General features: G+C 37.1%; 1 protein-coding gene across 3 annotated transcripts in view; it reads right to left on the minus strand.

Annotated features, from left to right (window-relative positions):
- Positions 1-1,763: 1,763 nt before the first annotated feature.
- The window catches only part of LOC124555794 (acyl-CoA-binding domain-containing protein 5), a 149,994-nt gene continuing 132,055 nt past the window's right edge, over positions 1,764-19,702 (minus strand). For 2 of the 3 annotated variants that reach the window (XM_047129855.1, XM_047129857.1), the window contains 5 exons: positions 19,022-19,179; positions 18,266-18,533; positions 10,143-10,306; positions 9,159-9,325; positions 1,764-3,300 (listed from right to left, as the gene is read on the minus strand). In XM_047129855.1, the coding sequence (XP_046985811.1) occupies positions 9,182-9,325; positions 10,143-10,306; positions 18,266-18,533; positions 19,022-19,179 (734 nt within the window). In that variant the 3' untranslated portion in view covers positions 1,764-3,300; positions 9,159-9,181. The remainder of the gene's footprint in view (positions 3,301-9,158; positions 9,326-10,142; positions 10,307-18,265; positions 18,534-19,021; positions 19,180-19,702) is intronic. The other variant, XM_047129856.1, reaches the window with a different exon arrangement.

A 19,702-nucleotide genomic window follows, 5' to 3' on the forward strand; every position in this document is an offset into this window, starting at 1 on the left:
CATTTGGTTCTCTCTTCTCTCAAGTTTCTCTGATCAGTTACAGTTAATTCAGGTTAGGTTTGGTGTTGAATTAACTAATCTTTTTTGACGTGTTGACCTCCACTTATTTTTTGTTCAATGACCAGTTCTACGAGCAGTCAGATGGAGTTGCGATGGGAAGCCCTATTATTGGCAACCTGTTTACGGAAAATTTTGAAGAATAACCTCGAGTTGGCAGCATTGAAACCTGCATACTTTTTTAGATATGTAGATGATACGTTTATTGTTTGCCTTCATGCACATGAGAATTTAAACAGCGTTTTAGAACATCTGAATTCACTCCACCGGGACTTTTGCTTCACTATGGAGATGCAAAAGGATGGCGGACTTCCTTTCCTTGATGCTGTTTATAGGTAGGCAACTCACACTGATTAGTAGCTTCAGGCTGATAGTTGTCACCACCAGGCTTAACATGAAGAGGTACCTTGTACCTTGGTTTATATAGCTCACATAATCTCAGACCTTGAAAGTCTCTCAGCTGAATTAGCCCACCTTGAAGTCACATTTTGTCAGCTTATAGTAAAAGACCGATCAGACATGTGCTGCACTACAGATCAACTGTGAATGGGTTAGTGGTGATGATAACGAGGTGGCACCTAAGACTATGGTTTGCCTTACACAGGTGGCATTTCCAACAGGATCTGTCATATTCTGTGGAAAGACAGTGTGAAGTGTGTTTTTGACCTCTATCTATTATTAGGGTCCTTTTAGTGTCTATAAAGAGTGATCTCAGTTTGCGTAAGTTGGATGTCTACTGTACTCTTGCAGTTGTGTCATGTCATCATGGGTCAGACATATTTGGCTGTATGGTGGCTCTAGGGCGTGTGTGTGTGTGTGTGTGTGTGTGTGTGTGTGTGTGTGTGTGTGTGTTTGTTTGTTTGTTTGCATATGCTTATTATGGTATCTTCTGTACCCTCAAAACAAACATTACAGAACCACCCCAGCCTGAACTACAACCTCGAAATACTACAGGTTAGTGCATCATTTTAAAATAGCTAAAATTGTGACTTGTTGGGTCACACAACCACTATCTGACACATACACACCACATTACAGCCATGACTTACGGCAGTATGAAGGGTCACATCACTGCTTGATATCACTTCTACACCATCTACAGTGCTCCAATGTGACCAGAGTGCTCTTTTAAATGAGTACCAAGTGATACATTGCAGGTAGCAGGGGAAGAACCACAGTGGTAATGATCAGGGAAAGGTCCTCAGACATTGGCACTGCGAGGATCCGTAACCGCTGGGCTGCGGGCTCAACTCCAGTCCACAATTAGTAACGAAGGGTGAATCTTTTACAATGCAAGTCACTTATGACAGTGAAACATCAGAAAAATCTTTAAACGTATGTCGGCAAAATGTCCCGAGATAAAAACTAACAGGCAATACAGCAACAAGTGGCACAAAAGCTTCAACAATTTAACAGTGTATAGTGTACACAAACTGCATTGTCCCATTCATGGTTGGAGACACACTGTGTTCTATTAAAATGCAGTTTCCTTTTAACTCACGGAAGTGCCTGTATGCAGTGATTTTCTACGCTAAAAAGCGTATTGAGAAAGAGGTTTTTAATCAAAAAGCAGAAATTATACAAAGCACAAGGGTGGTACAAAATTAGGTTTTCTCTTTTTTTTTTTTAGCAGTTTTCACAGTTAGGCAGAGAAAGGAGATTGAGGTTCATCTGCAGAATAACATGAGACAGTAAAATGATACATGTCATATCCGTCAATACATTTTATTTTGTTATTTGAAAAATTTAAACTCAATGAAAATATAACAAAAAATAGTGGAAGACTGAAATGATCTGCAGTATTTTTAACAACACTGCAGATAACAAAATTCTTTGTTTTGCAATTCAAACTTGCTCACTTCATGAAAAGTGCTTGTCTTGTAAATAATAATATTATTACTTCACTAAATTTTTCTGCAGTTTATTTTAAAAGTAATTATGTCTGGCCAAGTGCAACACTTATCACATTACAGATATTTTTCAGAAAAAAATACAAGAATGAATTAACATTCAATTCTTGGCCATGCCAAGAATACCAATTGAGACTTTAAGGTGATGTTGTATTTCAGTCACTTTTCAGCCTGTTCATGGCTGTTCCTTATTACTAATAATAGTCTTTCGAACTAGTCACATTAAAACTTTTATTTAAAATATTTGTACTACTATAATTCCATGTAATTTAAAGTAGGAATACAAAATATAATTTTTAAAATACAAAGTCAGACATTACTTTTCAACATCACATTCACATTGGCAAATCAGTTCATCGTATACCCTTCTTCTTGGTGTTCCCTTCTCAATAGCCAAGGAATCAACACTAAGTAATAACTCAAAGACTAGCAGTCTCAATACTGGGCACCTTAAGACTAATTAAAGTCAGTAAAACGCACTGCAAAATAAATGAGGCTGATATTCCAATTTCAGCAACATGTAAACACCATTTCACCTTTTGATTATTTTTTATTGTACTGAGAAAATAATCTTTCAGAAAGCCCTCTTCCATCCCAGTCACCTATAATTTCCACATATAATGTATGATACAAAGAAGTTATTTTAATTTTGTTTTGTTTTCTAAATGGTTATTATATTGCAGCCTCCATGAACTAAACAGTGTAAAACACAAATGTAAAATATTATTAAAGAGAACAATTCTTGTGCACAAGAAAACATTGTAGTTCTATTTTAGAACACATAAGAAATAATATAGCTGTGACAACATGAACAGAACATAGCAGAACAAAAGCTAATGAAGAAAGTCAGCAATATTCTGTGACCATTGCATAGGTGGTGCAATTTACTTTACACTTACATCCACCCAAGCCATGTTCAACTACTTTTTGCCCCCAAATGACCTTCAGACACTTATCATCATCTCCTCATACAAACAACAAACATTGTTACTAAGAAATACAAGAACCATTTTGGTACCAAATCAAAATACATTGGTAGGTGTCATGCTTAAACTGGTATCTGCTTACTACAGAGATAGAGAGAGAGAGAGAGAGAGATGGAGTAGAGGCAGTGGGGGGCAGGATACAGATAAGGAATAACAATAGTTGATTCATGTTCATGTAACAGAATATCCTATCACAAATACACTTTGCCAGCAGGTTTTTTCTCTACACAGCAGATACCAGTGTGCTGTGGCAGTGGAGATAGTTTCGTATCTGTAGCCTTTTAACTTTGTCCATCCTGAATGCTGACACTACACAGACTGTCCAGGCAAGGAGACACGACTGCTACCTGTAATGGAAAAAAAATAAAAAAATAAAAATTAAAAAAAAATATTTTGTACGATATTTCTACGAACTATATTTACCATTTTGTGCGGAATTGCATTACAGTGCAAACACAAAGCCTGCATTCACCAAAAAGTATGAAAAACTTTGCTAAATATTATTTTATTGATAGTGTCAAACAGCTTTTCAGAATTAAAAAGAAAGGGAGTGAAGGCACCAGATAAGACAGAATCTGAGACAAAATAAGGATTGTGCATAAAGGAAAAGGGAGAGGAAGTGGAAAGGAGAGGAGGGAGTATCAACAATGAAATGTACAAGCCACAGATATGAACTGTACAGTTGTGTATTAATTCAGTACCACTGCACAGACATGAAATACAAAAACAGAGCTAACAGGTTATCTGTTACCATAAAAAGTAACAACATTATAGACAGTCAAAGAGCTGTCTTGAGTCAACGTAAACAATTAAAAATAGTGAGATTCCAATTTTGGTGATTTAAATGGTGGAAAATACTGCTGGTTTCACAAAAAGTAACATAGTAATTTGTAAAAAAATATTGAGCACTATTAGAGGGGAACGCAGATATCATAGTAAGGAAAAGTTGGCATAAATTTGCAAATGCAGTAGATGGCAGAGTAGTAAGCATATGTTATCTTTTGTTTCTTTTCTCACAAGCAGGTGAGAGTAAGTTGGAGAGAAGTAGGAGGATGGGTGAAGCTGAGGACCCAAGAAGTGGACACAACATAGACTACAGATGTTGACAGGCATACGAGGAAAGGAAGAGAGTAGGAGACAAAAATAATGAAAGGATGAAGAGGCAATGAAAAGACAACATCACTGTATAAATAGAATAGACCAAAGCAGGGAAAAAGTATGTGAGTGTTGCAGAAGTTTGCAGAACAAGAATTTTTTCTAGAGCAAATTTTCAACCATAACTGATGATCTATCAAAACAAAAATTAGCTCCCACTTTCTGTGGCAGTAGTATAGAATTTTAACATTAAGACTGATCAAATTGCTCACATTTTCCTGTTTTGTGCTGCACAACATACAGTACCACAGGAAACAAGCTTCCAACCTCATCATTTTGTTACTTTCAGCCATAATGGCTATAATTGTGAACCGTGACTGTGTGGAATAATTATTTCTAGTTTCTGCTAGCAGTAACTTTTTTTATTTTATGTTTAATCCAACATAATACAATGCATTTCGAACATGTTCTGTTCATCTTCAGGCGTACACACATACGTAAACATACACACAGAGAAATGTTACTTAAAAATAAACAGTTTTAAACTAATCTAGAACTACTTGTCCATTGTTTGTTACTGTATCTTCTGCTGGTTTTGGTTTTCTTCCTTGTGGTTGACTATGTATGATATCACAGCCTGTATAGGATGCAGAGAGATTTGTATCAGTTATGTGTTACGACAATAGTGTGAAAGGCTTTTATATGACAGTTGATCACTTACGATTTCATCATCTTGCTGCTTCACTTACATCACTGGTGTAATGGCGGGGCTGTTGATTGACATTACACTATTGCACATTGTATTTTGTCAGTGATTGGCAACGTAATTCATGGCACAAATTGCTTCGACGTTATGCACACAACAGAAGATGGCGGACTGTAGCATGTCAGTCTGTATCGATTATCGAGGTTTTGTATCGATATTCTTGGTACTGACAAATTTGTAGTCAATTATTTACATCGACGTATCTTGAATCTATTGAGTTAGAATTGGCTCAAGACTGTTTAAGAATTTTGAGTTTTTGAATTCGGTTATTTCATTAAGAATGTTATCTCCATGCTTTGTATTATGTATGAAAATATCCATTTCTTCCATGATATCCATTGTTGTACTTTTTCCTATTTTGTGTAAAATTTCGAGGTTGTCTTCGATTTTTAAAGAGTGACCTGTGTCTTTAATGTGAGTTGTTACTGCTGATTTGTTACATTTATCAAGCCTGTAGCAGTCTAAATGTTCTTTGAATTGGCTTCTGAAATTTCTGCCTGTTTGGCCAAATTAATATTTATTACATTGGCTGCAGGTAATTTTGTAAACGCCAGATGCATCAAGACTTGTATCTGGTGGTTTTATATTGTGAATAAGCTTCCTACATAGGTTGTTGTTGGTGCCGAAGCTGATTTTTACTTCTGTGTTTTTGAACAGTTTTGCTAATTTGTCAGATACTATTCCAAGATATGGCATTTTTACATATTTGACTGCTGAGGAATTGTCAGTTGTGAGTGTAGTTTGATGTTGTTTGTTCAGTTTATTTTTTATCTGTTGCAACATTGTATTAATTAGAGAAGGATCATATCCATTGTTTATTGCAGTATATGTTATGGTTTCTATTTCTTGTTGTAGTTCTGTACGTTGAAGTGGAAGTTTGTGTGCTCTGTACAGCATTGATGTATAAGCAGCTTTTTTGTGGGAGGGGGAATGAGTAGAGGAGTTTGATATATTGGTGTCAGTGCCAGTACTTTTCTGTAAACATTGAAAGCTAACTTTTGGTTCTGTTTTGATATTTTTATGTCAAGAAAAGGTATGGTGTTGTTTCCTTCCTGTTCAAGGGTGAATTGAATATTTTTATGTAGGCTATTGCATTTGTTAAAAGGGTTTGTCACTTCATCCTCTGTGCCATCAAATAGAATGAGGGTGTCATCTACATATCTCTTATAGAATTTAACTTTGCTTGTGATGTTATCATTTAGTGTTGGAATTTTATTTTCTATATGGTTGATAAATATTTCAGCTAATAGGCCACTGAGAGGGCTTCCCATTGCTAGTCCTTGGACCTGCTTGTAAATTTTATTGTTAAAAGAGAATTATGTGAGAGCACTAAATTAAGTACATCTACAAGTTGTAGACATGAGACCACTAGCTCTGACTGGAATGTCAAAATGTCGGAATGCATTCTGCAGTCTGAGCTGCCAGAGGTAGTGGTGACAATCATCTTTTGGGTTTGCAGCTCTTGTATTTCTTCCGTGTTTGCAGTTAAAATTGTTGGCTATATGTTCCACCTTCCACCTTTTATGCAAAAAAAATGTTTTTTCTTGTTACCCAAAAACGTTTCAGCACCTCTGTGCCATCATCAGTGGGTTTTGTTTATTGGACAACTGCAAAAGTGAATATATTTTTGGTTATAACTGATCTACGAAAATGAGACCTAATGACAGTTTTTGTTCTTACCTCGATTTTACATTACATGGTTTTGCAGGATCATCAGTATAACGTCCTGCACTGATTGGTTGTCATCTGCAAGCCAGGCAATGTAAATGTGAATTTTATTAGCGAGTTAAACTATCCTTGATTTTTAAAAAATGTTATTTTGGTGTGGCAACATGTTTTATGCATATATTTGTTATTGCTCGCATTCAGTTGTGACTGATCCTCCTCCTTTCCCGTTCCGAGGGCACTGCAAAGCATGTATATTAAATGAACTTGGAAGTGTTTCACTTTTGCAATCGCCTTTTCACTTCGAAAAATGCAGTGTACATGATGTAGTTGTGTGTCTTAATACTGTCGGCATTCATTTGTACCCGAGTGAGTTTGGCATGGAACTTTAATTTTGTTTAGTTTTATCTTTCTTTTTCTGTGTGTGTGTGTGTGTGTGTGTGTGTGTGTAAGCTCTTTTAGCTGTTTGTGATGCCATTTCTGCAAACTCAGGACATGGGAGACACTCATAGTCAAATTCAATAGATCAGGAATATATGAACTCACATGCAACACTTGCCAGTCAGTATACACAGGGTAAACATGCAGGGACTTTATAAAACAAGATATTAAGAACACCTTAGAGCCCCAAAAAGTAACAGCACCCATAGCACATTTGCTGACCACCTAATAGTCCATAATCATTATCCAACTACAATAGCAACAGACTCAAAAATACTGAAATCCAGCCACAGCTTATACCCCAAACAAACATCAGAAGACATTTTTAAATGAACACACTACACTGTGTAAAGGCACGTTATTTAAAACATTAAAGGCACTTTACAGAAAAGAGAGCAAAGTGAAAAGGCAATTTCAAAACCAAAAATACACAAAAGGATCAGTCACAAAAAATGTGAGTAATAACAAATATATACACAAAACATGTTACCACACCAAAACCACATAAAAAAATTGGGGGATGGGTTAACTCACTGATAAAATTCATATTTACATTGTCTGGTTTGCAGATGACAAGCTATCAGTGCACGACACCATACAGATCACGTGCGCATGCTTTTCTTTTCTGAAGAAGGCTTAGGCTGAAAGCTCACTGTGTAACTGTCTTTTCATTGTGCCTGTCTGTAACGCAGCAAGTCATATTTATGCTGAGTAGTAATGCATCATTTCCTAATATTGCTTATGAATAATGTCTTATTGATTAACCGTGAAAAACAATAGAAATACAACAAAATATGAAAGTTCAACTAGGAATGTCATGACGACAGAATAAATATAAACCTAGTGATGGAAAACATGACCCACTATGGAACAATTTGCAACTGATAGAGTTCACTATAAACAGCCTATCATTTATTTAGATTATCTCGAGGCCTATGAGAAAGACAGGCTATTGCATGTACGTCACAGCATGTAACATGGAAGGTCCTACAAGTGCCAGTAGCCATGTATGGCAGCATGCAATTAACTATTTCCGACTAGTTTAATAATTCTTGACTGTGTGTTTAAATGCATGCAAGCTCTCGATAGCACACAACAAGTTAAGACTTTAAATGGGTACATTTTCAATTACATATTGATTTCCCATGTGCCCTGCATGAAGCGAAACATTTGCGAAGTGTGGCAGACATGCTGTTTAATATGACATCACAAGTTCACTGCGCAGACCATACTTCTTGTGGGCATTGAGATTATCTGTAACAACTTCACCATTAGTAGGTAATTTAATCAGAGATTCTGTACGTATATCGTTATCTTGTTCTAGATGTTTGGCACAGTTGGCAGCTGGTGCAATATTTTTATCTGCCACCTTGCCTTTATGGAGGAGCATGATATTTTCAGAGGAGGTATAACAACATTTTTTAGAACGAAAATGCAAAGGCAGCAATATATAATCCACAAGGAGTAAGATTGGCAAAATCTCTTATTAGTACAAGGGGCCGAAAACTAGGTGAGATTCTGCTGAATTTATTACTCATTTTAGGACAAAGATTCTGATAATCAGAAGCTTGTTGGGGGTGACATCATCTGAGACTACCTAGGACAACAAACACGAGTCTGAAAAGTGGGGCTGTGGTGTGACAACAAGAGTAATATTTCCCTACTGCTTGCCATTTCCAATGTACTTTGCTTCTACAATGCCAAACACACATTGTATTGCACACACAGTCTATAACATTTTCATATTTGTGGAATTTACACAGCATTACAATCTTGTTGCAAGCTAATGAGCTGTCGTTTACGCACCCAATGACACACACAATAGTATGGACATCATTAACATGCACCCTACCATGTTCCTCTTGTGGGTTTAGAGCAACACGTTTCAAAACATCAACACAAATAATAATATAATATTTCACTGCAACATGTTGAGGAAGAAAGGAACATTATGGTTCAACATCCTGCTAACAAAGAAGTTATTAAGAGACTGAGCACAAGCTCAGAACAGGGGATGGATTGTGGAAGGAAATTAGCTGTATCATATTTACAGAACCATCCCAGCATTTGCCTTCAATGGTTTGAGGAAACTGCAGAAAATCTACATCTGGTAGGCTACATGAGAAATTGAACCTTAGCCCTTCTAAAATTGAGTCCACAGAGTGGCCACCGAACCACATCTCTAGGTATCCCATACTGAGACTTATAAGCAATAATGCTAGATTATATAATACATACCACCAAAACACTTGCTTATCACATCAGAGCAAGCGCCTCTGTCGTCTCCTCTGAAGCCATAACACTGTAAAATGAAACACAATGGGCCACAGAATTACAAATACCGCAAATCCTGGAGGAACTTGACGAAATGGCCACCACCTTGGCGTGTTGCGACTGGCTTCCTTCTGTAAAGAAAAAAAAAAAAAAGCAACTTATTAGCTGTGTAGTCATCCTGCCTGACCTCCCCCCTCCCTCCATTTAATTATTCTATTTCTTCCTATTTAGTTTATTTTATTCCTATTTAATTTATTTATCTTTCTACCTGTGAGCCTTTCTTCCATTTATAATCTATTTATTATACTTTACTTCTATTTTTCTGTCAACTTGCAAATTTTCTTCTCCTCCTCCTCCCCCCCCCCCCCCTTTTTTTTCCCCTCCATGTCCATCTTTACTTCTCATTCTGTTTCTCCTCAATCATCTTTGAACTCAGAGCATTAGTGAGCAATGTGCAAGCCTATTTTTATCCATCAACTCTCTCTGAAACACTATTCTTTATCTTTGTCTCCCTTACTCCTTGTACAAGGTAAGTCCCTCTTGCTATGGGTCCTGAGTAACCTGCTTGGTGCCCTTCCTTCTTAACAACAACCACCACCACCACCACCCCCACCACCACCACCACAACCTTTTTCTTTTTCTTCCCTGGAGAAGGTATGCTTTGTTTCAAAGCTACGAGTGATTATTTTTAATTTTTTTTTATCATCTGTCCTGGGAGTTGTCTCTCCTGAATGTAAGAACTAAACAAGCAAACTGTATCTGAATTTACCAATTCTTTCCATATTCAGTTTTCTTTCATATACGTTTAAGATAAATCTATCTCATTTAACTGGAGTAATCCTAGAAATGAATCTGCTTAATTTTATTTCCATATAATATTAATTAGTTACTATACTTGTTACTTGACTGTATACTGCACAGCATGCAGTGTAACATAATACTACTTACTCGAATTGTTGAGACAGTGTGCTCTAGATTTCTCATCCGGCCACAAACATCATTCAAATCTTTCTGCAACTGAACTACAGCTGTTCTTAATTTATCAGTGACTTCCAATGGTTCTAGCAGCTTCTGTAGTGTTTCTTCTGCAGTCTCTGGAATACACTGATCATCTGTTGATAAATAAACTAATATATATCTGCTCAAAACGTATATTTAAGAAACCAACACAAAATTGTTACTTAAATGTATTGCAATTTAGTTTAACAACAAACACTAAAAAGAGATTGTCTGGAACATTGGATTCAATGTGGGCACATTAAAAATAAAGCAATAATTCATTTCTATAAGAATTTCAGATGAAATTGCCGTGCTTTTGTTTAGGGAATCATTTTGGGTTTCTCTCCGAGTACTTAGGGAACCCATGGAAAATTGACATTGGGATTTCTGGACTGGGATTTACATATAACTCCTTGCAGATCTAAATTCAGTGTTTTAACAATGAACTTGTTCAAAAACTTTGAGAATTAATTTTTTGAAGTTGTAGAGAGAGCTCGAAGTTGAACAGGAAATAAGATCTAAACATAATGCAAACAGTGCAAGGTCCAAAATGAGCAACTATGGAATCTATATTAAACCTGTTTTACTATATCAACCTGAAGACTAAAATTTTACAGATTTTGTTACAGGAAATATTATTGTACCAATGACTAATTACAATCTGATGTATGGAATATGGGATAATACCAGTATTTGCATATGAATAATTGCACAATACTCTGTAGCAATTATACACACCATAAGTCAAGCAATTATATTGCACTGGCAAGTGAATTGGTCAGGACAGTGTAGCTGTGAACATGATTTAAATTGAACCTGGAAGGTTTTTGTTGTCAAAAACTACTGCCTGTATTATACTAGTATATTTAACACTCCATTTACTAAACAATTCAACTCTGTCTGTGCGCAGGGTTACAAACTTGCAATTACTCACATTTAGCACTGTGTGCTGGCTTCCAATCACAACCCCATTATTGAATGTGGTATATGAGTCTGGTGACTACATGACAAGTTGCTGGAGATGCAGAATATTTTGGAATACTGGCACCATCATGTCTCCAAATTATATACTTGTTACTCCTAATATCCACCTACGAAAGAAATCAGTGGGCTGTTGAGGATCCATCTAAATGGCTAGAGGGATTCAGTGGAGTTGCTAAGTACAATAGGCAGTATACGTCTACTTTGACACACTAGTCAAGTAGTAGTTCAAGAGCAACTGAGACATGCTCAATAGATACAAAATGCACAGCTACAGATGTGAAGGGGATCTTCACAATAGAGAACTTTTTCGAGTGGTGCCACTAGATTAATACAATGTGGCTACAAAAAGAGTAGCCCTAAAGAAGTTTGACAAATTTACAAATGTTCTGTGACATTGTTAGAACAACATCAGGTTATTACATCCAATATAAGCAAACAGCAAAAAAGAATAGGTACTGAAATTTCTGACCTTAACTGGTATCAACTCCAGGCAACAGGAGGCAGCACCAGTGGTTCAACAAGAGGTGCATCAATCTTTGTTACCCCCTCTCTATTACTGGTTATCCATTCACGTGAGACTTGCACAATAGCTATCAAACAACAGACAAGCTTCCTAGTAATCTAAGTGTAAAAGCCACATAGCCAATTAAAATGTAGAGCTGATACCTGGAGCACAGTGGAAAATACATTGCATTTTCGATGGGCACAAAAACACTGTTGTCACAAAAGCAAAAGACTGCTCGATAAATATGCCATGAGATATCGACAATTACAATATCATCCACACTAGCCTATTGTAAGTGAACAATGCCAGACTTCAGGATGAAGACCATGATTTGTTTCCTGGCTGAGGATACTTCCAACTGGGCTGCAGTTATTGCAAGTTCTCATGTAAAGGTTCTAGCAGTTACAATGAGGAAATCTTAAAACAGGGTCATCATATGGAGGTGAGGCCACCACAGACAGAAATCATTCATGAAAGGAAATTCCAAAAATATCTTCATTAAAAATCTTCCTGTCTGTGTACTAGTAGACTCTGTGGCTTTCTTTTCTGTCATATTTGATGTCTGTCAACAAAGGCTGAAAAAGACTATTTTCTGAGGTTCAACAGACACACACACTGTTGAATGTTTTGAACAAAAAATATGTCAGTCAACTTGAACACAATTCAGAATAACATCAGTGACCGAACAAGGCCTTTTAAATTTTTTATTCTTCCACATATTTCAGGCATTAGAAGCAATTATAAGGTAAAGAAGATTGGAGCTCCCAACTGATTAAGTGATGTCAGTAAGTTTGAGTAACAAAACTGTTCTTGGCAGTTGTGAACAACTGAAGATATTACTATGCCACAGTTCTCTACAAGATAAAATACAGTCAAAAATTCAGAATTGCAGCTGAACTGTAACCGATTATGAAAGAGCCGTTACACTCATGAAAGAAACTTACATTTCAGTGTTTATCTTCAGTATAAAAATTGGATGGCAGCAACACTGGACTGCTGATTGCTCTAAACAACCACAACTCACCCCTAATGGTGTTTGCCGAGTAACAGTAAAATCAGTACAGGAAGGTCAGCCCAGCTTCATTGAAAAAATATCATTACAAGGGTAGCTACTACCCAAGCCCCAGTATTTCCCGTCTCAACCGGGGAGACACATCGATAGGTATTTCTTGTGCACACTGTTCTGCAGCCTCAAATTGTGTGAGAAGTATGCTGTTGAAATAAGGTCCACCAGAACAGCTTTTATTATATTTTATTTCCCACCACCAGTTTTGAGCGATGGGTCATTCTCAGGTGGCACCTAGATACAATCAAACTATTATCAGAATATATACAGTTCTTTGTTGTAGTATAATTATAACATATGGTATAAGATCTTAAACATTATGTTTAAGATATAATCTACTTTTGTTTTGTCATATATGTGAATGTAGGCAAAAATTATAATACAACAAAAAGTTGTACATTTACATATGTATAAATATACAGGGTGGTCCATTGATAGTGACTGGGTCAAATATCTCACAAAATAAGCATCAAATGAAAAAACTGCAAAGAACGATACTCGTCTAGCTTGAAGGAGGAAACCAGATGATGCTATGGTTGGCCCGCTAGATGGCACTGCCATATGTCAAACAGATATCAACTGTGTATTTTAAAAATAGGAAACCCCATTTTTTATTACATATTCATGTAGTACGTAAAGAAATACGAATGTTTTTGTTGGACCACTTTTTTCGCTTTGTGACAGACGGCGCTGTAATAGTCAAAAACGTACAAGTACGTAGTTTCACATAACATTCCACCAGTGTGGACGGTATTTGCTTCATGATACATTACCCGTGTTAAAATGGACCATTTACCAATTGCGGAAAAGGTCGATATCGTGCTGGTGTGTGGCTATTGTGATCAAAATAGCCAACGGGCGTGTGTTTTGTATGCTGCTCGGTATCCTGGAAGACATCATCCAAGTGTCTGGACCATTCGCCGGATAGTTACATTATTTAAGGAAACAGGAAGTGTTCAGCCACATGTGAAACATCAACCATGGCCTGCAACAAATGATGATGGCCAAGAAGGTGTTTTAGCTGCTGTCGCGGCTAATCTGCACATTAGTAGCAGACAAATTGCATGAGAATTGGGAATCCCAAAAACGTCGGTGTTGAGAATGCTACATCAACTTCAATTGCACCCGTACCATATTTCTATGCACCAGGAATTGCTTGGCGACGTCTTTGAACGTCGTGTACAGTTCTGCCACTGGGCACAAGAGAAATTACGGGACGATGACAGATTTTTTGCATGCGTTCTGTTTAGCAACGAAGCGTTATTCACCAACAGTGGTAATGTAAACCAGCATAATATGCACTATTGGGCAATGGAAAATCCACGATGGCTGCGACAAGTGGAACATAAGCAATCTTGGCCCCCATTTTATCGATGGCAACCTAAATGGCGCAATGTATGCTGATTTCCTACGTAATGTTCTACTGATGTTACTACAAGATGTTTCACTGCATGACAGAATGGTGATGTACTTCCAACATGATGGATGTCCGGCACACAGCTTGCTTGCGGTTGAAGTGGTATTGAATAGCATATTTCACGACAGGTGGATTGGTCGTCGAAGCACCCTATCATAGCCCGCACATTCACCAGATCTGACGCTCCTGGATTTCTTTCTGTGCGGAAAGTTGAAGGATATTTGCTATCGTGATCCACCGACAATGCCTGACAACATACGTCAGCGCATTGTCAATGCATGTGCGAACACTACGGAAGGCAAACTACTCGCTGTTAAGAGGAATGTCGTTAGATGTATTACCAAATGCATTGAGGTTGACGGACATCATTTTGAGCATTTATTGCATTAATGTGGTATTTACAGGTAATCACGCTGTAACAGCATGCATTCTCAGAAATGATAAGTTCACAAAGGTACATGTATCACATTGGAACAACCGAAATAAAATAATCAAACGTACCTAAGTTCTGTGTTTTAATTTAAAAAACCTACCTGTTACCAACTGTTCGTCTAAAATCGTGAGCCATATGTTTGTGACTAATACAGCACCATCTATCACAAAACGAAAAAGTGGTCCAACTAAAACATTCATATTTCTTTACGTACTACACGAATATGTAATAAAAGATTGGGGCTCTTATTTTTAAAAAAATGCAGTTCAGATCTGTTTGATCTATGGCAGCACCATCTAGCGGGCCAACCACTGCGCCATCTGGTTTCCCCCTTCAAGCTAGACAAGTTTCATTCTTTGTAGGTTTTTTCTTTGTTTGATGCTTATTTCATGAAATAATTGGCCTGGTCACAATCAATGGACCACCCTGTATATGCTGATTATAGCTTGATTGTATCTATGTGCTTTCAAATTTGAATGAGAAACAAGACAGAATAGACAATGCAAGGAGAAATACTGTATCAATAATCAGGTCATTCACCCATTAGTGCTCAAGGAGGATTCCCCCTTCCAAGAAACAGGTAATTCCCAATAAAGTGGAGAAGGTGCTACAAGGTGAGATCATTCAATCGTCCGATAGCCCACTATCCTCTCCTGTGGCCCTCATGAAGAAGGGTTGTTTCGGAAAGGAGACCACAGACAGCGAGGTCATCGGTCTCATCGGATTAGGGAAGGAAGTCGGCTGTGCCCTTTGAAAGGAACCATCCCGCCATTTGCCTGCAGCGATTTAGGGAAATCACGGAAAATCTAAATCAGGATGGCCGGATACGGGATTGAACCGTTGTCCTCCCGAATGCGAGTCCAGTATCTAACCACTGCACCACCTCGCTCGGTGGCCCTCATGAAGAAAAAAGATGGCACATGGTATATCTGGTTTGGTTACCAATGATGGAAACATATCATCAGAGAGTACATCTATACATTGCTGTAAGTCAGTGACATCTCAGACTGTTGGAAACATTAGTATTATTTCTCCACAGATACACAATTTCACTACTAACAGATTATGCTGACTGAGAAACGATGGCCTCTAAAAATACAATGTTATGTTGGGTGACCTACGCAATGTTACTGGCACCCAAAAACACATGGTGCATAATATACTTTATTTGTTCAATCAGCAAGCTGCATGTTATTCACTACTGTAATGGACTACCATTCTTTATGTTGACTGACAAGCACGAAGAATCAATCAGGCTAACTACCATGGTGGACTATTGGGAAAATTAGAATGATTTGGTATACAAGAGTGAAAGTAAGAATTAATGTGCTGACAGTCATTCAGCAACACACTGAAAGAACCTGCCAATACCCTGAAAGAATCTGCCAAGCTCAAAATACATGTCATCACTGCATTAAAAGACATTAAGACTGGAAAGGGGAAGATACAACAAAAGGAAGATACTATCAAAGTGTAACTCCAATTAATGGATGCAGCAGTGCATACAACAAATTACAATCAAGTATGATGAATATGGCTGCTTGTCCAAATTCATTATGGACAACTACTTTGAAGGTGTTTCATTACACTCCACCAAATTACCCTGAGACTTGGTACAATACTAGACAAAATTTGACACAAATATCACTGGTCAGACCTGTACACACTACGTTAAGAGTTTTAGATAATTCATGTGCTTCACTTACCAATGGGACATCTGGTGACCATTCCACCTGAATTTGCCTCATTTCAGAACACTGAACCTGATCTCTTGAGGGAATACCTTCACTTGACAAATGGGAATCCATGGTCAGTAGTGTGAACCAACTGTCTTAGGCCTTACATTGCCACCAAGATAATGTTGACTTCTGTGGCTGTAAAAACTGCAGACTTCCTTGTGGAAGACATTACTCTGAATCACTAAGCCCCAGCTGTAATAATCTGTGATGGTGTAAAACAAGTGCCTGAAATGATTTCACATTGTAATAAAGAGTCACTACGGCATTTTCTTTAAGAAATTCAGGAAAACCATATACAACGTAAATCTGAATGACCAGATGGGGATTTGAACGCTGTTCCTTTTGTTATGGAGTTGACATTCTTAATCACTCCATCAAGAAGACACAAACACAAAGACGTTGTCAATGTCTCCGCATTGATGGAAAGAGTTATCTTTGAACAGAGAATTGGTGGAGAGTATATAACCAGAAGTTGAAAAGGTTCAAGTACTATCACGTGAAGGCCACACAAGAAGTTCAGGATGAAGACTATTTAACAGCAAAACACTGTTTTCCGAGTAAGGGAAGCACATTCCCAAAGCCTTTGTGTCATTTAGTATTGTAGCACTTAAGAGTCACTGACTGACATTGTACTGGTCCCAAGTTCAATTCAAAACTGTTGCCTGAATGTCAACTTAACATTTGAGAAATTTAGAATAGTCCAAAAGTTTCTTATTAACAGAATTCTTACGTAATTCCAAAAACTCAATGTTATATATAAATAGGAGCACATTTCACTCACTAGGAATTTATCTGTGACATGCAATAAATATTCTTTCACTAATCAATAATCCAGCCCTCAAATTTTATACAAAATCCTTGTGTGTATGTGTCATTATTTCAAATCATGTCATAACTATCCATATAACACAATCTAAAGTATTAGGAACATAAAATATGAAGAATTGTGACATGCTTTAATTGGGCCACTGCCTCATGAACCAAAACCTGAATAAACTTTTCAACTATGGTAAGCCTCACTTGTGTAATTTCTAAAAATAAGTAGAACTTCTAGCATTACATTCCAATCAATAATAATCCTGTCATGAATGATTAAAAGTGCTAGCAACACTTGACCTAGGAGTTCACAGTAGCTAAACTGCACAGATTTAACTGCACCAGCTTCCACAAAGAATAACTTCATAGATCATAATATTGAGACACACTTTCTATGCCTTTGATTCTCAAACAAATTTGTCAATTTGATTGAATAATAGCTGCATGGTGGTGTTCTCCTTCCATTGCTACCTCTGAAAGTTTGCAGTGTTTCTATTTCAAATATTTGTTTGTTTACGAAACAGTTGTTTGCAACAGGAGAAAGTATGAAATTTGGCACACTGATAAGAAATGTGAAAACGGCGAAGAAAATGCTCTACAAACATATACACCAATGGTGTGTATTACAACATGAACAAATGAAGATTATGAGGAAATGTATGATAGAGTGACAAACAGACTGCAGACTAAGTAGCTACCAAATGGCATTTTCTATTTTTTTAATTCCTCTTACCACTGACCTAAAATAACATCCTTCACAGCATGAACTGTACTTTCATATTCCACACACTGCACCAGATGTAAAATTTCTCAAGAATTCTTCTGGAAATATAATGCTGATATAAAACCATTTCTGGTTTTTTGCCATGTAAAATTACAACAGATTTCAGCTTCTGAAGATGGAGGTTCACGTAAAACAGTTCTTGTTTATTGCAAAAACAGTAAGAGGCAAGTAGCACAAAAATATGCAATGGTAAGTAATACAAGATCAGGTGGAAAATATTAGTTTCTCCTGAGTCTAAGTCCATGCTGTCAGTACATGGGAGTCTTCCTGATAAAGGAATGAAGAGTAGTAAAATAGGTGAAGTATAATGCAACATCAAGGTGCTTACCTGTTTGTATGTTTACTCGTTGATTGTTACGTTCACGAGAACGTCCTCTTTCCTGGTACGTTGCTCTGGCATTTTGACATGCAGCCTCTATAGATTCAGGGTTATGCCTACCCTTCAGACTACTTGGCTTCTTTTTATAACCATTTGAGACTACAGAAGGCTGATCAGTGTAGAGAGGATCACTTCCATTAACAGCATCAGTCGTGGTTGGTGGTGGTCTAATTGTAACTTTTAGTGCTGTTTCTTTAGAGGTATTGTCAGGTTCTGCCTGCATAAGTAAAATTATTTTGAAATTTTAAAATTTTCAGAGTTTAAAAGTCTTCAAAAATGTGAAGCATATACATAAAAATATATCAGAGTTTGGGACGAAAAATTTTATGCAAAAATCCAGTAACCAATAAAACAACTGGATATGTTACTATTTAACCATGAGCAAACCTCCAAGTTTATTTCTGACAGACTTTCATTAATAGAACTAATTCTGCTGCATGACTCCACAGGGACATAGGTATATTATGGTACTTATATAGACAAACTAATTATAAATATTATTATAATTTAAGCCATAACAAATCATAAAGTAAAGAAGGGTCATAAACACATTTCATCTTGTATCAAAATGTAAATTTTCAATTCAGAATTAAAAAGTACAGATCATCTTATATTGGATATTGGTGCAGTCAAAGGTAATTTTAAATTAACGCTGTTGTACACATCAAACTGTATTCTGAAGATGCGTATGGCCAATGACTGTACCTCAACTGTGTCAATGAACTCTTCATCGTCATCCTCATCCATCTCATCTAGTTGCGGTGAAGGACTGTAGCTGCTTGCTGGACTTGTTTCAAGACTTGATGTCAAAGGATGGCCATTTGTTGTAATTTGTATTCTGCTGGGTGATGCCTCTCTTGATGCTACCAAAATAAGCAAATTAATTTGATTCATTTTATTATACTTGGCCTAACATAACAAGTAACCTACAACCGCTTACATATATTAAAATTTTTGCTTAATCATTCTCATAATAATAATTATGTGGGGTCTACAGCATGCACAAATATGACAGAAATGATACTGACAAAATTGATGAAATTAATATGATAACTGAAATTCTGGACAGAGTATAAACAGTGGCATCAGGGAAACAAGGAGCTGAGGAACAACTAAGATGGGAGACAATAGCAGCAGAGGGTCGGAATATGTGGACAGAGTTCACCCAAATGCAGGCACAGGAACATGTGTGTTGTACACAGTGATGGATACAAAGAGGAGAGAAGAGAAGAGTTGAGGGGGAAGCAAAAGAGAGGAGTGGTGGTGAGGAGAAGGGTGGGAAAAGGAGGGGCAACAAGAGGTAGAGCAGAAGTAATATTGAAGGGGGCATTGCGTGAGAAGGGATGGGAGCAGAGGGATGGCAACAGACAACAGAAGTGAGGAGAG

This window comes from Schistocerca americana, chromosome X (assembly GCF_021461395.2).
Source record: "Schistocerca americana isolate TAMUIC-IGC-003095 chromosome X, iqSchAmer2.1, whole genome shotgun sequence".
In the NCBI taxonomy this organism is placed as follows: domain Eukaryota; kingdom Metazoa; phylum Arthropoda; class Insecta; order Orthoptera; family Acrididae; genus Schistocerca; species Schistocerca americana.